At 38.7% G+C, this 26718-nt stretch overlaps 1 protein-coding gene across 9 annotated transcripts in view; it reads left to right on the top strand.

Annotated features, from left to right (window-relative positions):
* The window catches only part of FRYL (FRY like transcription coactivator), a 244672-nt gene that overhangs the window by 215251 nt on the left and 2703 nt on the right, over positions 1–26718 (top strand). For 7 of the 9 annotated variants that reach the window (XM_033856980.2, XM_033856979.2, XM_033856984.2 and 4 more), the window contains 9 exons: positions 1619–1822; positions 4278–4445; positions 10564–10814; positions 13536–13743; positions 15252–15401; positions 16072–16170; positions 22060–22128; positions 24862–24879; positions 25692–25802. In XM_033856980.2, the coding sequence (XP_033712871.1) occupies positions 1619–1822; positions 4278–4445; positions 10564–10814; positions 13536–13743; positions 15252–15401; positions 16072–16170; positions 22060–22128; positions 24862–24879; positions 25692–25802 (1278 nt within the window). The remainder of the gene's footprint in view (positions 1–1618; positions 1823–4277; positions 4446–10563; positions 10815–13535; positions 13744–15251; positions 15402–16071; positions 16171–22059; positions 22129–24861; positions 24880–25691; positions 25803–26718) is intronic. The other 2 variants (XM_033856983.2, XM_033856982.2) reach the window with 1 other exon arrangement.

Below are 26718 nucleotides of genomic sequence, written 5' to 3'. Positions count from 1 at the left end.
GACTTTTGAATAGAACCTTAGAAGGAATTAAAGATGCTTATTGTAGTTCTATCTTTCATTCAAGTCACAGTAATTTGGGGAGGGTGGTGCTAATTTATGCCTCATAATTAGGCCAAATCAAATGATAGAGCTTTTCTAAAACCTAAAGATAGTCTTTCTTCGAACATGGTAAAAGGAAGTACTTTGCTACAAAACAAACTTGACTGCTAATGAAACTTCTAAAATATCCCCCAACCTTGAAAGCCCACAGTGTGTATTCATTCATTCACCAGATACATATCAAGGGCTGTTGCCATTATTATGTGTTCTGCTACATCACAATATTTGAAATGATACGTTCTAGGAAGGTGGCTTTCAAACTCTGACCTGCAGAGCCTTAGGGCTTGTAGGATACCTGAGAAATAGGGAAAGATCCGAGGACTCCTGGCCACCTTTTTCAACCGGAGCAGCCCTGGTTTTGTTCATCAGTTTTGCACAGTTGATTTCCGTCGTAAATTTCATTTGACATGCGTATTCCTCTGCTTTATTTAAAAAAAAAAAAAAATCTGAAAACCTCTATTCTGGACAATCCCTCTTGAGTAAAGGAATACACATAAGTCATATTTTGCTAGCCAACACACTGTAATTTGTCATCAGGGCTTAAGAAAGAGGAGCGTAAGAGTTATATCCTTACAAAAGGAGGATCAGCTTGGAATAACAGAAACGTTAACTTATATAAATCCGTAAGTGGGGCGAAATTGAAATTTGTTTTATTTCCTGTTGACCTTTTGAGATTGGCAAAGGTTATGTTTTGATAAATATGATCTTGATTTTAAACTACTTTGTAGCAAAAAATGACCATTGGGTGTAGCCAGAACCATGCTACAGTCTAAAAAAATCGTGAACCTGTATGTTGTCAACTGAATGTGGGTATTTTAAGTCAGTTTTACATTGTATCCAGCATTAAATCTATGTAAATTTTGAAGGTTTTCCTAAAGTTTGTGTTGCCAAAGTGTATCATAGAAATGTTGTTTTAAGTGTCTGTCTCTGACTTTTTCACAATATATTTTGCATAAAAAAGTAGTTTGAATCACATGTTGGCTTCCTGCACAAAGCTTAATCCAGAGCTTGAATCAGTCTTTGGGTTTGAGAAATCACAAAGAGTTTTCCCCAAAAGTGTAGCGTATATTTACATGTTTGTCTTCGTTCTTTCTAATTCTGTGTGTTTTCCTTTTTGCTAACCAGGAGCTGCAGGTAAGTTGCAGCCTGGTGTTGTGGATTGTTTATTTGTTGTCATCTGTGATGTATTTGTCTTCCTTGTGGTCTCATCTGTGTTTGTGTATTAGAATAGAAATGGCCTAGGTAGTAGATTTAGTTGGTCCCCAGTAATATAAGATAGAAAGTCAAGAGAATTCTTTAGTTAAAACAGGTCATTGACCAAATATTTTGATCCCTTTAAATATTATAAATATTGAATGATGTTTTAAAAGTTTCAAGAAATTGAAGGGCTGATTGAAACTCTGCTTATGATGATGCATTAAGTATTTCTCATCTTGGTGTATGTTTTCCCGCTGTATTACCTTTCCTATATTTATAAGCATGTATTTGAGGTCTTAGAAACGATGTCTTGCTTTTCCAGGGTGAAAGCATGGACAATTTCAACTGGGGAGTCCGCAGGCGCTCACTGGACAGTATCGACAAAGGGGACACACCATCGCTCCAGGAGTACCAGTGTTCCAGCAGCACCCCCAGCCTGAACCTGACAAACCAGGAGGATACGGACGAGTCCTCAGAAGAAGAAGCAGCACTCACAGCAAGCCAGATACTCTCACGCACGCAGATGGTACGCTGACCTTTTCGTACAGTGACAGCTGGCCTCCTTTCTCCTAACTTCCAGCTTAGTAGTTACTGTTTCTCTGTATTGTGATTTTCATTTCAGTGCGGGTGAAATGCACACACTGAGATGAAAATACAAAATTGTAGCTGCAGTGCAGTGTTCCATTATTCATGACAGAACTAACACACATTCGATACTGTGTGCCGCTTAGCCGCTGAGACATATGTGCTATTGCTTCTCTCCTAGTAACAGTGAGTCGTGCTGGGCACTTTCAGAGGCCCTCGCCTCGAATGATACATGTTTTGGTATCGGTGTGAGCACCGGCACCGCTTAATTCTCCAGCTGCTTTTCTTTCCTCGTCAGCGTGGAAAGATGGAGCACAGCTTTGCTCTCTTTGCAAGATCAAGTCTGTTATATGGAGGTTCCGACTTGTATTCCAAGGGCCAGATGGCAGATATTCAGAGAGAGACAGGGAGAGATGAGAAAATGAAGGCTGCAGGAGTAGTCTGTCCGTTCAGAAATGGGAGCCGCGAGCACGAAGTGGTAGCTGGCTTGGAACTTGAAGGTGGCAGGACGAGGGGAGAGAAGGGGTGTGGATTAGCCACCGTGGCCCACGCGATGAGGAGTCAGCTAGTGCAGACCAGGCGGCAGCTACAGTTACAGCGCTCTTACATGAGGGCCCTTTCCATGTCTCTCTTTAATTGGGCCCATTTGCATCACACTCGGTCTGCTGGTAAAGCACTGGCAGTGCTGTTGAAAGGCCAGGCTGAGTTGGCTTTCGATAGCGAGCATGTACAGTTGTCAGCTTGTGGTTGGCTTCCTGTCACCCCTCCTGTTGTGGCATCTCACCGTTACCCCAATATGTCTTTCCACTAACTTCCTATCACGTATTAAGTGATAAGGTGTTGCTGATAACAGTAGCAGCAGTTACCACTCGCTGAGTGTTTGAGATTCATCAGGCCCTGGGCAAGGTGTTTTACGTGGATTAGTCACTATAACTCTCCCCACAACCACACAAGCTAAGTCTGGTTACAGCATTTCTGTAGATTAAGTGACTTGTCCCAGGACACACTGCTAGTAAGTGCATTTGAGCCAGGCGGTCTGCATGCTACCTAAGGGACAGTCTCCTCCTGGGACTGTGCGCGTTTAAAGGAACAGTGAGTTGCTGGTAGCAGCGACTCAATGAAGAAGGCCCAGGCTCTCCCTGGAGCCAGACTAGAGGCTCAGAGGCTGGCATCGTGCCACCAACCTGCTGTGTAATTGTGGTCGTTACCTACCCTCTCCCAGTAGTACCTGCAGTACCTGCCTCGTAGGAATTTCATGGGGAGGACATATAGTAAGTGCTTAACAAAGGTTAGCTCCCATGAGAGCCTCAGGGCAGAACTGACGGTCTCCTTAGAAGGCCGACCCTAGTCATAGTGGTAGTGAAATTAAAAAAGAATTTGAAGCTGATTCCTCCTCACAGGGAAAAAAAAATTAGTTTTTGCCTTTATCTATTCTGAATCATGAACTTGATTTTTCTTATGTTAAATATTGGCCGTTAAAAATGTATAACCCTGCATGGGCAGAAATTGAGACACAGATGTAGAGAACAAACGTATGGACACCAAGGGGGGGAAAGTGGCAGGAGGGGCGTGGTGGTGTGATGAATTGGGAGATTGGGATTGACATGTATACACTACTATGTATAAAATGGATTACCAGTAAGAACCTGCTGTATTTAAAAAAATTAAATTTTTTAAAAGAGAAAAAAGTGTATCTAAATAGTAAATAAAATGTATACTTTTAAAAAATTCAAAAAATAAAATAAAATCATAATCACAGTACCATTTCACACCTAAAAAATAATTCCTTAAAAAAAATGTATAACCCTGTTAAAAGAGGAAAAATTGTAATATTTTCTTAGAACATAAACCCACTGAGGCTGGCCTGCCATTACAACTTTATTGTCCTAATTCTTTACGTCTTACTGAAGATTTGTGGTATTGATTTTTGCTTAAATAAGTGAATGGCCAGTTCAGACTTATGTGCCTGCTTCCCAGTTAATGCTGCTTCTTGAGAATCCACTGAGCGTTTGGTGCCAAAGCCACGGGAGAGGTGAAAGCGCCCCCTTCACGAGTCCTTAGACCAACTGCAAGCACGAGACGTCACTGTAAAAATAAGAATTTTAGGTCAAGATTAACACAGTCACAAGGAGCTCTTTCACTTTGGTAGTTTTTATTTAGCAAAATTTAACCCTTGTTAACGGATACGTCATTTCTGCTGATGGGTTAGTTGCTTGCGTTCACAGCACCAATTCTGGCATAGACTGAAATGAGGGGAAAAAGCAATTTTAGGAAGTCAAAGAAGCTCTTTATAACTATGGCCCCAGAATGTCTTACAACATAGAATGTTTCTTGTGGCCTTTGTGACCGTCACTGACTCATAAATGAATTCCTTATCTTACTATCTCTCCTTGTAGTTAAACAATGATTCTGCTGCAGATGAAACCATGCCAGACCATCCTGATTTACTTCTTCAGTCTCAAGACTCCACGGGCAGCATCTCAACAGAAGAAGTGCTGCAAATCAGAGATGAGACCCCAAGTTTGGAAGCTTCTCTAGATAATGCTAACAGCCAGCTGCCTGAGGTGGGGAGACACGGGGGCTGGTGCATGGCCAATCTGGGCTCTTTTTAGCAATCCGTTATACCCCTTGCTTTTCTTTTGAAAGAGTTTTCATCTGATACGCTAATTAATTTGATTTGTTACCAGTATTTCTAACCTGTTGGTTAAGTGATATGGTCAGATCTGATGATTGAAAAAAAAAAAAAATTGATAGATTAAGGAAATGACCTACAGGTTAAAAATAACCCTGAGTGTTTTTAATGAGCATTTTGTGCTGCAGAATGTGATTAGGTTAATGTACAGGCGCTTCTCTGGGGATGGGAGCATCTTCTGTGGTGCTGTGCCTTCTTTGAAGGACCGCTTTTGTTTTTTCTTCTCTTTTTGCTTTGTATTTGGGTTTTTGTGATTGGTGCTATAATTGGGATGAAAACCTCAGGCCAGCTGTGTTAGCAGTTGGTTAAAATGAAACCTTTTAGAAAGATTTTGGAACTACCAGTATTATGTTTTTTGGAAAGGCCTGTGAGAAATAAGCCAGATTCCAAGCTAATGACTGACCAAAAATAAGTAAGTATTAGTTTTCTTAGTTTTTTTGTTTCTTTTTTTTTAAGATTATTACAGATATTTTTTAAACTGTAATTGCTATAGCTCTCTCATATATGCTGTTACGCCTTGGTATTAGGAAAATACTATATTTTTTTCAGTGTTAACCAAATTAATGTAGTTATTAGATCTAGACCAATCTAGTTGTTAGATCTTATTATCTGAGTCAGTTGAAATCTCATGTTCTTATTACCCTGACAGTGTATTGTAGATCTTTACAGTAAGCAGATATATTCTGAAATGAAGGCATTTGGGGAGTTTTTTAAATGCTCACATTAGTACGGCTGAAGTTTAGGTAATTCAATTCAACAAATATTTATTGAGATTTACTAGATGCTGGGCATTCCATTAGGTGCTAGAAAGATGAATAAGACATTACCCTGTCCTCAGAGTGTCCACTGTCTATTAAGGGAGACAGAGATGGTTTAAAAAAAGGGCACTACATGCCAATATGAGAAACTCAGTAATAGACATGCTCAAAGCTTTGTGAAAACTCAAAGGACAACCGATCAGCTGTGCATTAAGGGTGATGGTGGCAAAGGATGGGCTTCGTGGCAGTTGAGACTTTGCAGGCAGAGGGGCATCATGCAGAAAGACACGGCCATGTGAAATAACGTGGTATGTGCAGGCAGCAGCAGTAGGAGAGATGGACGAGTCTAAGACATGCTGGGTCCCACAGGCCGTGCTAAAGACACACTTTACCTTGAGATGATAGGAAGTCATGAATTTTCATTCTTCCCAGAGATGCCTGTTATGTGACAAGCCCCGTACCAGATACCGACTTGGGAATACGGGGCACACAGGCGGTCAGACATTTCAGCAATATTTATTTATTGAGCCCCTGCCGTGTGCTGGGCGCGGTCCTAGGCCCTGGGCATATAGCACCATGTGAAACAGGCCAAGGCTCCTGGTTTATGGAGCTTAATTCTAGTAGGAGAGACAAAATAGACAGGTAAAACAGATAAAACATAAATGATATATCTGAAGGTGATCATCTTACTCTTCATACTAAGAAAATCTGACTATAATGTGGACTTGGTAAGGGAGAGAGTTAGATAGGGTGGCATTTGAGGTGAAACAAGTAACGAGGAGCCAGCCCTTGAAGGTGTGGAGAAAGAATGTTCAGGGCCCAGGAAACGGGAGTGGAGAAGGCCCTGATGAGCTGACAGGCCGGCCCTTGGGGCTGGAGCACGTGTACCTGAGGGAGTGGAGTCGGGGAGGAGCTCCCCGAGGAGGGGCCGGGCGCTCTCGAGGGCAAGCTTAGAGGCCACGCTTAGAGGCCACACAGCAGGCAACCGTCGCAGGGTTTTCAGCAGGAGGACATGATCTGCTTGTGTTTATTCTCTTCAATCTTGGCTTTTTCTGGGGCAAAGGGAAAGTCGGTTCCAGTACCTCTACCTGCCACATGGAGCTTGCAGTCTGTCATCAAGGAAGGTTAAAGTCCGATCAGTGTTTTAGTAAAGTCTCTGACCGAGCTGTGGAGGGAGGATTGGAGGGGGCTGAGATGAGGAGACAAACGAGGAGAATATCAGCAGGAGATCGGGGGTCCCGAAGCGACAGAGTGCGTGGGCAGGAAAGTGTCTGCGGGGGGAGCCGACAGGGTGCAGAGCTGCGCTTTAAGTAGACTGTGTTCCTTTCAGCGTTGGAAGGCTTGCTACATGAGCATTAGCTACTAGTTAATCTAATCTACTGTGTCTGGTGTGCCTCATAGCATGTTACTGGTCAACAGACATTCTCATTAGAAACAATGGAAGACAGCAGGCTGATCCTAGAAATACCTTTTTAACAAAAGCAGTATGGTTAAGTGGTCACGTGCTTTAATTTTGTGTAGTTAACAAACAGGGAAGTCTTTTATTTTTGGTAATTAAAATAGCTGTAATCATAGTTAGTGAGTAAACTACCTCCTGTAAATCATTCATATTTATTGGAAATGAATCAGAAATTCATATATATTTCCACACACATTGGAAATTGTGTTATTTCAGATGAGACATTCATTCATCCGACAATATCTAATGGGCCTACTTCCAAGGAACTATAAAGTTCCTGAGGATACTTCTTTTTAAATGAAGGAAAACCACTTTAATTTACTAGGTTTTTTTCCCTTTTACAGTAGTACAGTTCAGTATCACTGTAAACTTCGTGACACTGGCAGATGAGAATGAAGGAGATATTTTTGAATCATACTATTTCTTTTGGAAATAATTCTATTGACATTAAAATTAATCCCCAAAAGAATGGCTGTCCACAAGAGAATGATTCAAGTTTGTATCTGCTGGATATGATGACCTAACTTGTTTTTCCCTGGTGTGCCAAACAGTGTTAGATGACCCAAAATTGTGCCTTTAAAAAACGTAGGAAAGCACTAATATATTGAAATAAAACCAGAACTCTATTATATAGAGTTATATATGAGTTACATATGCTATGCATATTGCTATAAAGCAGTTTCTCAAGAAGAGGAATACAGTTAATTATAGTAGATGAAACATTTTATGAACTAAAGAAAAAATCCTAGAAATGTTTGAATTTTTCCCCTTAAATTATGTTAATATCAGGAAGAAGAAACGTAATAGGCTAAAGCATTCCACCTCAAGACAGAAAATTTAGAGCCCAGTGTGTCCTTCCCTTCTCTATAATATATACAAATTACTCTAGAGGGGATTATGTCCTTGTGTTTATCAGAGAAACCTCCACAGAGGGATTTCTTCTAGTATCTATAATAGTTTAGATACCAATTCATGTGTGACAGAAATTATTCCTTATAGGAAATGAAACTTGGAATGGAAGTGTGCATGTGTGTGTGTGTGTGTGTGAGAGAGAGAGAGAGACAGACAGACATTGTGTAATAAGGTAAAGTTCAAGAAAATTTGATTCTCACCATCTGTGTATAATAGTGGAATTCATTCCATTAACCAAAAAGCACTCTCTTCATGCATTCTAGGTGTTATTAGAAAATTTCAGCATATACTATATAATAATAATTTTAGGTAAAACATCGATTTTCAAATTATTATTCAAGAACAAATGACAACAAATTACAGGTGTACACTAATGAAAAGTGACGGCATTAAACTAAGAAGTTTGGTGGGTTATTTCAACATGATACGTAGAAGGAAAAATATCTTTCCAAATAACTAATGCTTTACCCCTTTAATGGCCAGATCTTTAAGAAAAAAATTCAGATGGAAACCTTAAATAGAGTGTACTGAATATAAGCTATTGGAGCAATGAAGGAATGATTATACTATATTATTTATAAAGTACTATCCTGTGAAGACTCAAAGAGTTTGTGCTTTCCCTGCATAATTACCTCCAGACCAGTGTTCCCTTAGTACACTTTGTGTTTTCCTGCCATGTTTCTTCTGTGCCTTCGATATCTTCTAAGTCCTTTCCCCTGAGACACCGTCTATCTTAGCTTGGGCTGCTATAACAAAATACTGTCACCAGGGGTGCTCATCAACAATAAAATGTATTTCTCACAGTTCTGGAGGCCAGGAAGTCCAGGATCAAGGTGCCAGCCATTCGTTGTCTGGTGAGGGCTCTCTTCCTGGGAGCTCTTCTTGTTGTGTTCTCACATGGTGGGAAAAGAACAAGCCAGCTCTCTGTCCTCTTTTAAGGGTCCTAACCCATTCATGAAACCCATTCATGAGGGTTCTACCCTCATGACCGAATCACCTCCCAAAGGCCCCTACCTCTAATACCATCCCATTGGGAGTTAGGGTTTCAACATAGGAATTTTGAGGGGACAGAAACTTTTGGTCCATAGCATTACTCCTACCCCATCTTTGTCAAAGCCCACCGTATGTCGTTTCCTCCAAAGAGACTAGTCTTCATTGCCTCAACCAGATGTGATCTTTCCCTTTGAGTACCAGTAGTCCTCTGTATATCACTTATATTTACCTTACATGTACCATACTCTACCGTATATTATCGTCATTTGTACATTAGCCTAACCCCATTATTAGTTTGCACACTAATTGTAGTTATTAATTTATCCCAGAGCACCCAGCCCAGAAGCTGGTCAAAATCCTTCATTTTATACATGAATTTTACGGATGAGGTCTGAGGTCAGGGGCTCTGGATTTCACTTACTTTTCATAATTTGGAAGGAAAATTCTATTTTTATCCATGAAAAAGAGATAAGGAACTACTGTAGAACTAAGTAGTAACCTTAGGTCTAAGTACTGAAAGAAGTTCATCTTTATTCCTAAAGCTGTGAGACTATTTTAGTGCTTACTTTCAAACTGATTGAACTAATGTGCTGATATGGTGCTGATATGACATGATATACACCCCGGAAGTATTTTTCTTTTTCAGTAGTGGTAGTTCATTTATTCAGCCAGTACCTGTTGAACTTTTACTCCACGCCAGGCACATGGCAACATCATTTCAGTAATGTTACAATGGATAGGAAGGAAATACCACTGTACACTTTATTTTTAAAATTTTTTATTTTTAATTAATTAATTTATTTTTGGCTGCGTTGGGTCTTTGTTGCTGCGCACAGGCTTTCTCCAGTTGCGGCGAGCGGGGGCTACTCTTCGTTGCAGTGCGTGGGCTTCCCATTGCAGTGGCTTCTCTTGTTGCAGAGCACGGGCTCCAGGCGTGTGGGCTTCAGTAGTTGTGGCTCGCAGGCTCAGTACTTGTGGAGCAAGGGCTTAGTTGCCCCGTGGCATGTGGGATCTTAGTTCCCCGACCAGGGCTCAAACCCATGTCCCCTGCATCTGCAGGCGGATTCTAAACCACTGTACCACCAGGGAAGTCCACACTGTATACTTTATAACACACATTTCCATTATCATTTCCCCCATTGACAAATGTTTATAGTTCATTTAATTCTCAAAAGTACAACAGTCTAAAATTTCCCAGTGTTCTCTGAACTCTAACTCATTGATGAAGCAGCCTCAGAACTCAAACCTAAATGAGTTACTGTGGTCTTATCACCTGAAAGCAAATCTTACATCTCTGGTGTTCGGCTCACTTAAACCAGTCAGGTGGCCCTCCCTGTTTTCGTTCAGCAGCCTCCTGATTGGTCAGGACCTGTTCTTGATTCACGGTAGCCCCATAGGACCAGTGGGTTAACCATTTTGAATTACCTCCCCTTCTTATATCCACGATTCACTGGATATAAGGTTCAAGCATAATGAAAGAAATGACATTTCAAATAAGAGAGAATTGATAGTAATAATACAAAGTTATACTTATGTGGAATTAGAATATGTATGAGAGAAGGTGTTATATATATATAAGGATATATTTCTAAGTAAACATCTAAATCCTAGTAGGAGAAAAAAGATCTCCATGATGTTTCTAAGTGGCAATAGGTGATACATTTTAATTTCAAAATATTTTAAAGCTGGAAATATTTTTAAAAATCAATTTTATATGATCAGAGTCCAAAAATTCCAAAACTTAAACTGTGTAAATGAAGACTGCCTAGTAAAATAGATGTAGGTCGGTGGCAATAGTCATTTATTCTGTGTTGGTAAAATTCTCTTTAATGTTTTTCAAGGCCATAAAAAACATAATTGTTTTACAGGATACAAGCTCAGTATTAAAGGAGGAACAAGTTCTTACAGCCTTTGAAGATGAAGGGTCGTATATTATTCAAGAACAGCAGGATTCTCTCGTGTGTCAAGGGATTCTTGATTTAGAGGAAACTGACATGCCAGAGCCTTCGGCTCCGGAGAGCTACCCTGGGTCAGTCTGTGAAGAAGATGTCACCTTAGCTCTGAAAGAACTGGATGAACGATGTGAAGAAGAGGAAGCGGATTTCTCTGGGCTGTCTAGGTGAGAATACAGTATCACAGACACGATAATGAGATGATATTTTCTCTCCTATCGCCTCCCAAATATGACCCTCTGTTCTAGTAAACGAACTTTCATTCCTGTGTGTGTTTCCAAGGTAAAATGAGTTACCTCATTTTTACGATGGGCTTATTTTCTATTATTGACATTCACTTAAAGAAAAACAAGTAGGCCATTCTCAGAACATAGTGAATAGCATTCTGCATTTAGCAGTACACCAAGTACCTATTTAGGCAAAATGCCAAATGGCCCGAGTGTTAAAATCAATATTGGGCCATGGCCAGAACCAAGTATCAAAATCATGGAATGAACTCTGTGATACCAGAACAAATCTGAAATAGGTTCCAAAAATTATTTTATAGTTTTATTATCAACAGTCTTTTTTTTTTTTTTTTTGGCGGTACGCGGGCCTCTCACCGCTGTGGCCTCTCCCGCTGCGGAGCACAGGCTTCGGACGTGCAGGCCCAGCGGCCACGGCTCATGGGGCCAGCCGCTCCGTGGCATGTGGGATCTTCCCGGACCGGAGCACGAACCCGTGTCCCCTGCATTGGCAGGCGGACCCTCAACCACTGCGCCACCAGGGAAGCCCCAACAGTCACATTTTTAAAGCTTGACTTATATAATGGGCAAAAGTGACCATTTCTTACTACTGTCAGATGTTAGAGTGCTCCTTTTAAATGTTTATGCACCATATCTTCAAAATTATCACAGAGTGATAGTTGAATTCTCAAATAGGACTTTTTTTCACTCATGGGCTGACAAAATTGAATAATCAATTATTACATAAAGTTCTTAAAAGAAAGTTTGGTGGCTGTTACGTAACTTAAATACCAAACAGTTCTATAATGATGAGACTTATGATATAATCTACATCTACTATTTTGCTTTTTAAATTAATTTTATAAATATTTGTGGCTCAAAATAATGTTCTTTATAAGCACATCTAATTTAATGCGCTCTCTATCAGTGTATTTATTTCCCTATTCAACAGTTTGAAGCTCCCTGATAATTATTTTTATAAGTAATCAAGTATATCAGAGCTTTACTCCTACAATAAAAGCTTTTCATTTGGGCTTCCCTGGTGGCGCAGTGGTTGAGAGTCCACCTGCCGTTGCAGGGGACACGGGTTCATGCCCTGGTCCAGGAAGATCCCACATGCCGCAGAGCGGCTGGGCCCGTGAGCCATGGCCGCTGGGCCTGCACGTCCGGAGCCTGTGCTCCGCAACGGGAGAGGCCACAACAGTGAGAGGCCCATGTACCGCAAAAAAAAAAAAAAAAAAAAAAAAAAAGCTTTTCATTTATATCAGTACTTCAAGTGATAATTGAGTTTTAACATATATAGCACATGAGATTTTTCACTCTCAGCGTATCTGGAATGCCTACCTACACTTGCAAGTGTACATTCAGATGTTAACAACAAATCTTGGTGACACACCTTGTTCATATTACTGACTTGGATGTGACAGTAGCCTATGCAATCACTCACTCATTGATCATACACAAGTTAAGCGACACCAGAAATGATGCAGGGGTAGATACTCAGCTGTCTGCCTTTCTAAAAGGCTGCAGCCAAAGTGCTGACTTTGGCCAAGCACTGAAGTTGAAATAGAATTAAACATCCTTACTAAATATAGGGGTATATGTACTCAAGCTTAGAGGATACATTTTGTTCAAATCAATCACCACAGTGACATTTTAAAAATTAAACTTTTCGAGATATAATTTTTCACTTCAAATGTCTGCTTCATTTTGATCTTTCCCCGCCCCCCCCCGCCCCAGTCTTCTCAGATCCCTCTCTTCCATAGGAATTGCTCCGTAGTTTCTATAAAGCCTTGTGGAACTACCCTGTAATGTGAAATACGCAATATTAAGACCCAGAGTCACACATTTCCTTATAGGATGCCCAACCCAAATACATCTCCATCTTTTCCCATTGTCTCATTTTTGTATGTATTATCTGACTGTGGGGATTGTAAATTTCTCAAAGAAAATGGCCAGGCCTTATGTTTCTTTGAGTCAGATCTGTCACTGCCGTACTGCTAGGCATATAGTATATGTCATGGCTTTAACACTGGGTTTGGTCCCATTTGAAGTCCTGGCTTCAAATTCTGGCTCTGTCATTTCCTACCCAGTAGCCTAGGCACATCATTTAACTTCGCTGAACTTTTTGTTTCCTCACTGGTAAAAAATCAAGATAATAATAATACTTAACTGTCCTTGAGTTGCTGTGAAGATTGAATGAGAACAATCTGTATAAAGCACCTAATATATAGCCCTTGACATAAAAGTGCATGACAAAAACTTTAAAAATATTATCATTGTCAATCTGGGCCTGTTCAAATAAAAAGCCTCCAAAATTGACCATTTAAAATGAAAGCATTCTAATCTGTATTATTCATAGAAGTTACAGAAATTATTCCATAGCCCTGGCCTATGCTAGGACTTGAGCTGTTGTAAGCTGGTCATGTGAAATTAGATTTCTGATTCCAAAGATGCTAAGAAAGAACAAGATGCTAGAAAGAACAGGATGAATAAGAAAATCTGCTTGTTTGTGCTTCCTCACAAAGTTTAGGTGGTTGCACATTTTCTAAATCAACGTGTATACACGAGTAAAAAATAATCCATGTTAGATGACAAACTATCTTAAGTAATTGAGTGTATTCTTTTGCGATAATATGATGATGATGATATCTGTGTTAACAGTCAAGATGAAGAAGAGCAAGATGGTTTTCCAGAAGCACAGACATCACCTCTGCCATCACCATTTCTTTCTGCCATCATAGCTGCTTTTCAGCCAGTAGCGTACGATGATGAAGAAGAAGCCTGGCGCTGTCACGTCAATCAGATGCTGTCCGACACCGATGGGTCCTGTGCAGTGTTTACTTTTCACGTGTTTTCTAGGCTGTTTCAGGTCAGTGAGGTTTAGGGTTTCTGAATTCATATTATAGTTACCTGATAAAGTTATGGGGTTTTGGCTAAAATCAGTATCTCAAATTTTAATATTCCCACTGATTCCCTTTAAAAATTTTTATTTTCCTAAGATAGTGATATTTAAATTTACACTTCGACACTGTAGCACTGCTGGGACATTATACAATGACTAGTACCGATATCACCTCTAAGGCAATTAGAGTAAAACTTCAGAACAACATCTGATAAGTTTTCTGCAGTATGCTAGGCACTTCCAGGGACACCAAAGAAATATAAAGCATGGTTCCTGCCTTCAAGGAGCTTACGTCAGTATCATAAGACAACTTATCATAAAGTGTTAAATTCATTGGCACTTTCATCACTGTGTGGGGACCTTACAAATTTTAGCCAGGCTTGCTTCCAGCCCTAAAAATAATATGAGCTGACATTTATTGAGCATTCAGTACATGCTAGGCGCTAGGCTAAATGTTCTACATTAAGCAATTCTTACAATAGACCTATGTAACGTAGATGTGTTTTTAGCATTCTGTAGCTAGGGAAACCAAGGCAGAGAGAAATGCCACCATTTAAGTCATTATTCTCCAAACTACCTGCCACCTTTCCTCCCTACCTCAGCAACTTTGCCCATCTTAGAAAACCCAGCTCAGTACACATTCTCTCTGAGGTTTTCCCAACCAACCACTCCAACCTTCGGTCTCTCCCTCCTGGAAGTTCTTTAGTGCTTATTACCTGGAGCATTTATTTATTTCATTCTGTAGTTTTGCATTGTTACTCGGGTTTCTATTTATATTCTTTTCATGCCAGAGATATAAATTTCTTCATGCCCAAGACTGTGGCTTATGCTTTTTTTTTCCTAATTAATCATAATGACAGCTAATGGTGCTACACATATACATGTAGGTACACGTTAAGTATTTGTCTAGTAATTACACTGTTGATGACACTAATCCATTGAGTGCTCACTATGGGTCAGGCACTGATTGTTTTATGTGATTGAATATTCTTGAGTTTTGAGAAGATATTATCCTTGATGCATTTTGATGACTTAAAGTCAGAAGGCAGCTCATAGCCAAGGAGAGTACACTACTTTTACTGAAAGTTTCTTTCAGGTAGAACTTAACTTTAGAAGAGCTAATTCCTCACACATGTGAGGACTTTATTTCCAACAACATATATAGCATGTATTCCTTCTGTCTTTCCTAATGAAAAAAACCTCAGGAATGGGGAGATGAATGGCCTGTATCAATAGTTTCTTTTTTCAGGAATACTGTTCTGTAAATACTGTTTTGATCATTTTTAGAAATTACCATGTTTCCTAAAGTGCCTAAAAACAAGGACTTACAGATCAGTTTTAAGAGTTCTATACAGCACTACAATAATAGTTTTAAAATAAAAGGTTGCTCTAATTATAAATTATGCTTTTTTACTTAAACATGAAAAAAGGCTTTCATATGAAATACTAACATTTTTCTTATGTTTTCTCCATAGTCAATTCAAAGAAAGTTTGGAGACATAACTAATGAGGCAGTCAGCTTTCTTGGTGAGAGTCTGCAACGCATTGGTACCAAATTTAAAAGTTCACTGGAAGTGATGATGATGTGTTCAGAATGCCCGACAGTCTTTGTGGATGCTGAAACAGTAAGTTTTAACATGAGGGCTTATTATAAAAACTAAATTGAAGTGGCATCATTCAGTAAATGGTCTTTTTTTAAGGTAATTCAGAATTTTGAAGTCTGAAGGTTCATATTTTCAACTTGATTATAAATATCTAGCAGAATATAATTCCCGTGTATTATATGCAGTGGCTTGTGACTGTTTCTGATTCTGGCCTCTCCCTGCCCTCACCCTCCACAGAGTCCTAGATGGGGAAGCTGAAAGATCATGCTCTAGAGATGTGTACTTTTCCTGATTCCTGAGTAAAAGCGGGTAGGAGAGGGCTAGACCTCCCCCATGAAGAACCCAGAACTCCCTGGTCTTCCCCACTTGTGTCCAAGCACGCCTGTAGATTACGTATTAAGGTTTTTAAAGAATTAAGGTTTAAAAAAGCTTCAAGGGTGTTACCTTTAAGGTATATCCTGGACTGACATACCATTTTTGCCTGAGCCCATTTTGGAAGGCAGTTGAAGGCATGCTTATCCTTCTGACATTGCACTGCACTTCTCCTCTGTTTCAGTGAAAGGTCAGTCCTTAGTACGGGACAGCGTACAGTTAGGGAGGCCGGCTTAAGCTGGCCTGAAAACCAACGTTTTTGGTCTCAGGATTGTGATCAGAAACGGTGACCTGGATCAATGTGTTTCTGATTTGACAGCTGATGTCCTGTGATTTGCTAGAAACACTCAAGTTCAGTGTTTTGGAATTGCAAGAGCACCTGGATACGTACAATGCCAAACGAGAAGCAGCTGAGCAGGTCAGTCTGTTTTTACCATGTAAAATAAAGTAGTTGCTTGTGACACTGGAAGCGCTAACCTGGCATAATAGCTGAGATGGAAAACAGAACCTGTTAACACTTGCCTCAGGGTTATACTGAGAATGTTGGGGCCTTGGAGCTCTCTGTCCAGTAAATTCCTATCTTTAGCTTTTAGAAATTGGCCCTCTAAGAGCCTAAGAGCACAATGGAAAATGAGCTTTATAAAATGCTTCTGTGTTGAGACTGTAATAGCTGCTGTCAACATTGCAAGCTGGGGTGTAAAGGCAGTATTTCCCTGAGAAAGGCACAGTGATGTTGTGGTCCAGAAAAATCTGCAACCTGTGACAAAGTGGTCCTCTTTTTCCTGTGATGTGTATGTGTACGTGGGCAAGCAAAGGGAGAAAGAAGCACACAGTGTATTATAGATGTTACCTGCAAAGAAATGTTTAACTCCAGTGTGGCACTGCAAAACACAGTCGTTCTCTTCCCTGAGAGTAAATCCAGTATATTTTCAATTGGCAGGGGCAGAAAAACTTAAAGGAAAAAAAGTTTCTCCTTTTCACACAAACTGCATACAGTAAAAAAAAAAAAAAAAAAAAAAAAAAAAAACTGCATACAGTAGGCATTTTTTCCCCTAGGAGATGAGTCTTTCATTAATAAGTACTAAATATCTATCACATGTAAAGGCCTATGAAAAATGAAGTGTTAAACCTGTTTCTTATTCCCTGAATACTCTAGATAGGAATATAAAGCACAGATACTGTGCATGAATAATTAGGAACAAATGTTTAAATTATAGCTATAAATAAAAGTACTGGCAAATCATACAGGTCTAACAGAGAACGGATGCAAACCAAATGTATGATTTCCAAGGAGAGGTCCCTTTTGGCTGATAGGAAAACTTCATGGAATAGAGATGCAACCTTAGTCCTTGACAGACGTTAATTTTAGATTGGGGGATTATCTCAGGAAAAGAATATGGTATAAGAAAATACTTATTAAGGGGGTAGTGATCTTATATCTGGACTGAGATAGTAATGACAGATTGGAGAAGAGGAGAGTTTTCAGTAGCAGGAAAGTATCGGGCAAGATCTGGCCATGTTACAAATAATGTTGCTGTGTAACTTCTTATACATGTCTTTTACGTATATATGTTCACATACCTGTTGGATATCTATCTAGGAGTGGAATTGCTGGGCCACAGGGTATACATCTGTTCAACTTTAGTAGACTCTGCCAAGCAGTTTTCTAAGAGAGGCTACATCAATTTACAATCCTATCAGAAGTGTGTACAGGAGTTACCATGCCCTAATCCCTTTGCCACCACTTGGTATTGCCAACTTTTAACATTTTGTCATTTTTGGTGGATGTGAGGTAGTATTTCATGATATTATTTTGCATCTGTCAGATGGCTGTTTGAGCACCTTTTCTTCTTCATTTAGCTATTTTGTGAATTGTGCCTAAAGTATCTTGCCCAGTTTTGTAAATGGGTTATTTGTGGTTTTCTTATTGATTTGTAGGAGTTCTTCATTCGAAACACAAGCCTTTTACTGGATGTATGAATTACAAATTTTTTCCCCCTCTGTGGCTAGCATTTCCACTATCTCAATAGCATTTTTTGATCAACAGAAGTTTTTCATTTTACTTAGGTCCAAGTTAATCCATCTTTTCCATTATGGTTAGTGCTTCTGTGTTTTCAGAAATCTCTGTCTATCCTAGGAGGTTGATTGCTGTGATAATAGTCCCCATGAATCATGCTCCTCTGTGTCCACGCTTCTTTGCAATATGACTTTGCTGTTGTTCCTCCCACCAAAGGGATGGAATCTGTTTTCCCACCTCTTAAGTCTGGATGGCCTTGTGACTTGCTCTGACCAATCAAATTAAGAAGTGATGCTGTGCAACCTCTGAGATTAGCACTTAAGAGGTCTTTTGCAGCTTCTACCTTTGCCATCATGCCTGTCAGAGTGTAAATTGGAACAAACTCTGGAAAACTATTTGACCTCCAGCCTCCAGGAGGATGAGAGGCCATGTGGAGGAGAGTGGAGGCATCCAGCTGACTGCCAGCATACCAGACACTTGAGGAAGGCCAGCTTGGAACTTTCAGCCCCAGTCAAGCCATCAGATGACTGTAGACTCATGAGTGACCCTAGGCAAGACCAGGAGAAACTCCCAGCCAACACAAAGATTTATCTTGTTGTTTTAAGAAGCCATTAAGTTTTAGGGGTGGTTGGTTATACAGCAATAGATACCACTTACAACAGGAGAACATCGAATACCTACAAATTAAGTCTATTTAAAGATGTGCTAAACCTCCACACAGAAAATTTCAATTATTACTGAGAGAAATTAAAGGCCTTGCGAATAAATGGAAGGCTATACCATGTTTATGAATCAAAAAACGCAACAGTGTGAAGTCATTTTTCCCCAAAATGATCTATAGATTGAATGCAATCTCATTCCAAATTTCAGACAATATATTAATGGAAATTGACAGGCTGATTACAGTCGTGAACACAGGTCAGGAAACTATAGCCCTCAGGTCTGGCTCCCTGCCTGTTTTTGTAAATAAACTTTTTGGGAACATAGCCATCCCATTTGTTTACCTATTGTCTATGGTTCTTTTGCACTGCGACACAGAATAGTTGCAACAGAAAATCTATGGTTTGCAACACCTAAAATATTTCCTGTCTGCCCTCGACAGAAAATGTCTTCCAAATCTTGTCCAAAAGGAGCAACAACAAGGTCTAAACAACAGAGTGAGACCTACATCCAGTAAGACCTATTAAAAATCTCAAAAGAGTGTAGTGCCGGCATAAAATTAGACAAATAGACCAATAGAACATAACAGACCCACACATATATAATCATACGATTTACAGCAAAGGCTCTGTGGCAATGCAGTAGGAAAAGAATGTTCAGTAAATTGTGCCGAATCCATTAAAATATTTGTATGGAAGAGAAAAATGAATTTGATTCCTTCCTAAGCTACCATCTCACCATTTCTTATCCCATCTATTCTGTTACTTTTTCCTTCCTTTCTTAACTTCTTTTCTATCAACGATTTTTCATTATTCAGTTTTCCCCTCTAATAGTTTTTTAGTTATACATTCTTTTATTATTCCTTGAGTCTTCTGAGGATCACAGGTGAAAGCCTGGGGTATCTATCAGGACCCTGCTCTCTTGGCAGGGGTTGAACAATTTTTATCTCATCTCCCCAGCACCACGAGACCAGAAAGTCTCTGCTTACCTTTTCATCCTCCCAGATGCTATTACTTGCTTTCTTAGCCTCTCCTGCACATGACAAATATAGGAACAAGTGCCCCAAGAGCAAACTGCACACAGATTGCTCGGCTCCCTTCTCTGCAGTTATCTTTTCTCCAGGATCTTGGCCCCCAGTACCTCACTACCTGTGATAGCCCTGTTTTCCCAGCCCAGTGAACTATAAGCCACTACTTTTTGTTCAGCTTCTGAGCCCATGGACATCAATGAGCAAGTCCCCTAGGGTAATGCTGGAGTCAATGTACAGCTCCCTTCAGTACTTTTCTCTGACTCCCTAAATCCTCCTGGCTGGTGGTATTCAGCTTCCATAGTTGTTCTTGGAGGACTGGCCTTATACAAGCTACCCCATCATACCCAGAAGCCAAACCTCTCCAGTTAAATTTTAACCTTTATTTGAGCCTTGAGTAAAAAAAATCCATCATGACAGGAAGACTGTTACATGTGAGTTGGAGGGTATTCTGTACACAAACCGTCTACTGTATCTTGTATACACTGACTGGGAAGGTGTGGACCTGTACTTTTGCAGGCCAGTGTGTAGCCACGGGACAATAGGGTTGGGGCTTTTCTTGTAACGGAATAAAAATCAGAAATAATTACTTTGAATAGTGCCCCCCAAATGCCATATCATAGGCATACAGTATAAAAAATTATATCTAGTAAGAACAAGCCATTAAATAAGCAATTGAAAGTATTTTTTTCAAATGTATCAGTATACTTGGACAAACTGGGCCGGACTTGTGATGAGGATGAAGTGTACAGGCATTTTAACATTTTGAGTGAATAAAGATTAAGGTACAGATTCCAAGATTCCATGATAGATGTCAACTGAATTTTGCTCATATAAAGAAATCTGCTAGATAGCTTTTGACAGTGACCACCAGCAGCTGTATCTTACTAGGAAAACCTAACATGTTTTTCTTCTGAGAGGCTGTCAAGTAAAGAGCCTGAGGGCCCATGCAGGCTGAGGAACCAGGATAAAAGGGACATAAGGTCAAAGAGATTGTTTTGAAACAACCGAGACATCTAATTTTCATTCTTTGCATGTAGACCATTAACAGCTACAACTGAGAATTTCAAATGTCTACTACTGAAATATTTCAAAGAGTAAAAACGTAGCTAGTAGTTTTTCTCAAAGTCCTAATGACTTCATATATATATATATATATATAAGTTTTATTATATTTAATCTATCACACAAAAAGAACTAGGAAGCCAAAAGAACTGGTAATATTAATAATGTCAAACCGTCGAAACCCAGGAGCTCAACTTGAAGGCTCTAAGCTTTCACTTTAGCTTGGAAATTCTATGACTCCAGTGTTTTTTCCCCACTAAACCATAGTGCTATTATTTTCTTTTTATCTGACCGAGGAAAAGGTACCTTAAATAAATATCCATCTTTAGGACAAGCCCCTGGAAAAGGAAAATCCACATTTGGCTTCTGTATTCAGTATTCATTGGAGATAATATGTTTGTCATTTATTGCTGTCCAAAAAGGAAGAAAAAGAAACAAAAACAAGATTTAAAATGTATTTTAGTTTCTGTTTCACTAATTAAAAGTGACACAAGGGCTTCCCTGGTGGCGCAGTTGTTGAGAGTACAACTGCCGATGCAGGGGACACGGGTTCGTGCCCCGGTCTGGGAGGATCCCACATGCCGCGGAGCGGCTGGGCCCGTGAGCCATGGCCGCTGAGCCTGCGCATCCAGAGCCTGTGCTCCGCAACGGGAGAGGCCACACAGTGAGAGGCCCGCGTACCACAAAAAAAAAAAAAAAAAAAAGTGACACAAGTCTTCTGAGAATTACACTTCCGATAAGCAAACGGACCTGGTTAATTCTTTCTAAGTTGCCTTTATTAAATTGACAGGACAGGAAGCCCATCTTTCATTTCCCCATCTTACATTAGACAAAGGTCAGGTATAGGTTGTGAAGATTTCCCATAAAATCTACAAAATGAATATTCTTTACTGAAATGGAGCGCCACAAGGCCCTGGAATAGAAGACAGCTGATTGTGTTTCCATTAGTAAACCGTCCCCAGCATGTGCATGTAGCCACATACACAGTATCCTCTGCTTGGGTTTGTTGCATACAAATGATTCGGCTCAAATGGAGATGAAAGTCTATGTCTACAACCAGTCCTAGAAATTCAAGTTCACTTTTTAAGACTGTTGTTTTATTTATTTTTTTAATTAATTAATTTATTTATTTAGTATTTTTGGCTGTTTTGGGTCTTTGTTGCTGCACATAGGCTCTTCTCTAGTTGCGGCCAGCAGGCTTCTCATTGCGGTGGCTTCTCTTGTTGCAGAGCACGGGGTCTAGGCGCACGGGCTACAGTAGTTGTGGCACGTGGGCTCAGCAGTTGTGGCTCGCGGGCTCTAGAGCGCAGGCTCAGTAGTTGTAGCGCACAGGCTTAGTTGCTTCGCAGCATGTGGGATCTTCCCAGACCAGGGCTCGAACCCGTGTCCCCTGCATTGGCAGGCGGATTCTTAACCATTGCACCATCAGGGAAGTCCAAGGTTGTTGCTTTATATGAGCAGGCCATTACAGTACCAATTTCATTATGCCTTGTGCAATTAATTACTGTATTAAAATTTACTGTTGTTTATTTTTTCAGTGGTTAGACAATTGTAAGAGGACATTTGGTGCCAAAGAAGACATGTATAGGATAAACACAGATGCACAAGTAAGTTTCTTATTCTTAGTTTTGCTATATTTCTGTATCAGGTAAAATAATACGTATGCTCAAATGTCCTTGATATTCCTAGAAATAAAGAATATTTGTAACATTTTTCATTTTTGTTATCAGAACAATCTTCGTAAAAGTTAGGTTCAATGGAATATTGGCTTAGTAATGAAAAATTCACTTTAATAAAAATGAACGGCCAGCTTATGACTGAAGCTTAATAACATTCCATAGATAAGCTCGATGAATATCTGGACAGTCCAAGTTGACTTTTAGTTGCATCTGCCTCTCTAAACATTTTTTCATTCTGCATTAGTACTCTACAGATAAATAGTCTGGTCAGGATATCAAACCTGAGTAATGTTATATACATTCATACTAGCCCTTCCGAAGCTGAAGTTCTGATTGGATAAATTATGGGTTTTGCTAGCATAAAATTCAGTGAAAATAATAGTAATATATTTGCTTAGAGAAAAGTGCACAACACATACATTAAAGGAGGATAAAATTAAGACCTACAAATCATTCTACTAGAAGTATAACTTCATATGGGGAACATGTATTAATCAGTTAACACCCTTTACATTTGACATGAGAATTCTAACCTTTTACAACATCAGATTGTTACAGATTTCTAGTCACTGTAAGTTATTGTACTATTGTAATAAAAATGTGAAGCTTTACAAAACTGAAATGTTGAGAAAATACCAGTATACTCTCAGTAAATGTAAACTATTTGCCAGGCACTGTGCTGAGCATTTCACATTCATTATCTCAGTCCTTACAGCTCTGTCTAGTGGATGTTGTAATTAGCCCCATTACACAGATGAGGATACATAATAAGCAATTAATAAATATTCTAAAATAAATGAGGAAAAGTATATGCAAATTAAAATTGAGGCTCAGAGAAGCTAATTTATCTAGAATCAGTAAGTAAATAGATTAAGATTCAAACCTTGGAAGGCTGACTCCAAATCCTGCTCTGTCATAAAGAAATTGTCAAATAATCTGTGTAAAGAAAGAAACGAGGCAAGATAAGAAGTTAACCCCAGACTAGAATTAGATCCTTTGGTTCTAATTCTGTCTTTGCCACTATGGCTTAAGCAAGTAACAAACTGCTTTTCTCATATATAAATTAGGTGGTTAGACTAAGTGATTTCTTATACCCCTTCTACCTTGAAGAAAATGAGTTCCATCTCCAGGAGTCTGTGTCAATTAATATAGCTTGAGGTTTTCTACTAAGTGAAAACTGAAAACTCTGTACATTGAAGACGTCCACTGATATCTTAGGTCTCCTCTCACATTCAGCTCCTTGAGAGCAGGGGTCCCTTTTTGCACATTATGTATTGTCTTTTGCTGTATACCAGTATAGCCTTTGCATAATAAGCAATTAATACATATTAAAAGTAAATTAAGACTGTATATGCAAATTTCAGTACACTAAAAAGCAATGTTTTTAAATGTACAGTGTTAACATATTTAGCGTGATTTCTAGTAATTCAGAGCTATGAAATTAATTACGTCTGTGTTATTTCCTACAGTTGTGATCGTAAACTTTATCAGTGATTTTCTTTTCCATTACACCCCAAAGTAGATGCTCTGGATAATACGTGTGTAGAGTCAGTTTTTATTTATGCTAATGGAAGTGAAAAAAAAATATTTAAAAGCTCAAATTGTTGTTAGTTTCCATATAAAACTGTATGAAGTAAAACCTCAGAAATTTAGATATGCTAATATGTTTGACATTGGATTGTGCTCAACTAACATTCACAGGATGACCATCTACATAATTTATGGTAAGCAGTACGGAGCTGAAGTTCACCTTTGCTTAGCAAATCCCTTCTAAATTGATGGGAATAAATGTTATGTAAACAGTGCTTCACAGGAAACTATTTAGAAAAGCAGATTTCAAGAAGGACTTTTAGAAGCAGTATTTACATTCTGGCGATTGCTGTTTTAATTAGAAGTCATTCTTCTCCATTAATGAGACTAGGTCTAAGTTGCTGTAGATATTTTAATGTAATAATTTTTAAATATTCCAGAACCTGGATGTTTCACGGTGTATTTTACGTTATCTCGTTTGATTCAAACCTAGTTGGGTTGAACTTCTGAGGTTTACTAAATTACATTTGCAATGCAATTTAAAACACACAACTGCTCTCAATATTTTACCTTCCTATTCAGCACTAATTATGGCAACTTAGGACTTAGACAGCAAAGGGTAGGCAACCCAGAATGAGCCACGCCAGAGAGAATCTTCTCATGGGCAAATACATATTACATAAAATTATAAACCAGTTCTTTTCTGAGAAGAGCAAATCATTTCATATTTTCTAATCAGAAGTTTTCCACTTTACTAACGGAAATTTATTTGGCTTTTTTTTTTTTTTGGAAAGGCTATAAAAACCCAGATAGAAGACCACTTTCAGTAGCCAACTTTCCCAATATCCCACTAGTTTTATTCTTTGTAGCTTTTGCACAAGAAATAAACTATAGCCTAAATGTGATTTAGCTGTTATTTGGCAAAGGGTGAAAAACACCCTGGATTGTTACAGTAAATGTCTAAAAAGTTTTATTCTGGAAATAGCATCATATTTTTCTTTTGGGTGTAATTTTAAATGTTCTTCAGTTTGCCTGGGACATCTGTGACCCTAGTTAAAATGATTTGTTACACTAATTCTTGGTCTTTTTCTTCCTTTGTATTTTTTGTGACCCGATCACCTTCTTGCTTAGCAAATGGAAATTCTAGCAGTAAGTGACCTGTCTTAATTTATAGACTACTTATCCATGTCAGACAAACTGGTTTTCATTTGCCATTTGTGACCTAGCAATGTTTTGTCATGGACTGCTTTAAGAGTAGTGTGTGCTTCAGTTTTGCATAGCCCTAATCCATGAAATGTTTCAGTCCTACAAAGACAATGAGGTGTTATAATTAATCTGTACAACTAGCGCTGCCTTTTTACACATCTCTAACATGTCTCCTTTTATATTTCTTAATTTTAAGAATCCAAGTGCATTTGTTAATTTCATTGTCTTGTTTCAGTGAGATTACAAATTTGCTTTCTTAAAAAAAAAGGAACTCATTTTAAAGACAAACTATTCTTACTTTTTAGGTGAGAGGTTATCCAGAGTTTTACTTTTTGCTTTATCAAGCACTTGTTGATAAACACAGTGAGATGTACATCTCAGTGTGGCAAGAGTATATGCACTTGTAAATTCTTCTCGTTATGAAGTTAAAGTTTTACGTTCTAGTGAATTCTTTTTAAAGCATTCTATTTATTGCCTGCTGAAAAATTTTGTTTGTCTAATGTGAAAATGTGCTTCACACTAAAAATGAATTATGTAACCAATAATCTTTAAATTTTTATTTTAATCCCAGTCTTCAGAGCATCTTTCATCTGTCTTTCATCAACTTCATACCATATTAACTTGCTTACTGCAGAAAAATTAAGCTCAGAACAAATTTTAACAATTATTTACTTATAAATTTTTATTTGAAATATGTTGTCTAGTCAGATATGGAAAATAACACCTAAATTTAACACAGTGTTATTTATTTCTAGGAACTGGAGCTCTGCCGAAGGTTATACAAATTGCATTTTCAATTGCTGCTTCTGTTCCAAGCCTACTGTAAACTTATCAATCAAGTAAACACAATTAAAAATGAAGCAGAGGTAAATATTCAGTTGTACTAGGCACTAGTAACTGATTCTAGGAAATTAAAATACATACATACATATTTCCTTGCAGGAGCAATGAAGTGAAAAGTCGCTTATAGTGAATCTTCCCCCCCCCCCCACACCCCAGTTAAGCATTATTGGTTTTTGAAATGATGTACTATTTCAGGACCTGTTCATAAATCTGACAGCAGATATCCAGCGATCTTAAAAGATCCCAGACCTTAAAGATCGCAGTAGCAGCAACAGATCATCTGCAATCAAAAATGAAGTAAAGCACGTCAATTCAATAAAGACAAAATCGCATTATGAAAGCCTCTAACGTCTTGTCCACATAGTACTTCTATAGTTTAAGTAATGCACACAAGAATAAACATGTCGAGCACTGCGAATGTTAGAAATCGTGTCATGAATAGATTCAAAAGTAGGGACTTGAGTCTTCTTCCCCCTTGTCAACCACTGGTACCAAAACTATCACCGAGGAAATCACTTCGCTTTCTAATCTAAAGTGGTTAAATTTATTTTAAAAAATAAACATGTACTGGTTTATATAAAATACCCTGGGTAAGTAACCCTTTAAAATATAAAGACTTCTCATTACTGTCAAAATTTTTTTCATGATCATCCCATAATTCCAGGCCTACTGTTAGCAAAAAAAAAAATAACATAAATGTATTTTTACTATCCAAGATGATGTATATATCACTTGTTAAAACCAATATAAACATTGGTTGCAACCAATTATTTTAACTTATTACAATGTAACAGTTATTACACTTAAGACAAACTGTTTTATCAAGAGTAAAGACTACTATTTGGCAGCTGAAATTATTTATTCCAACTGAATAAAGAACTCGAAATATTAACTGCCCATAAGGACTAAGTTTAACCGTTGAAAATAATCTTTAAGAGA

This window comes from Tursiops truncatus, chromosome 5 (assembly GCF_011762595.2).
Source record: "Tursiops truncatus isolate mTurTru1 chromosome 5, mTurTru1.mat.Y, whole genome shotgun sequence".
Lineage (NCBI taxonomy): Eukaryota > Metazoa > Chordata > Mammalia > Artiodactyla > Delphinidae > Tursiops > Tursiops truncatus.
The sequence above is the reverse complement of the archived record's forward strand: the minus strand, read 5'-3'. Positions and strand labels throughout refer to the sequence as shown.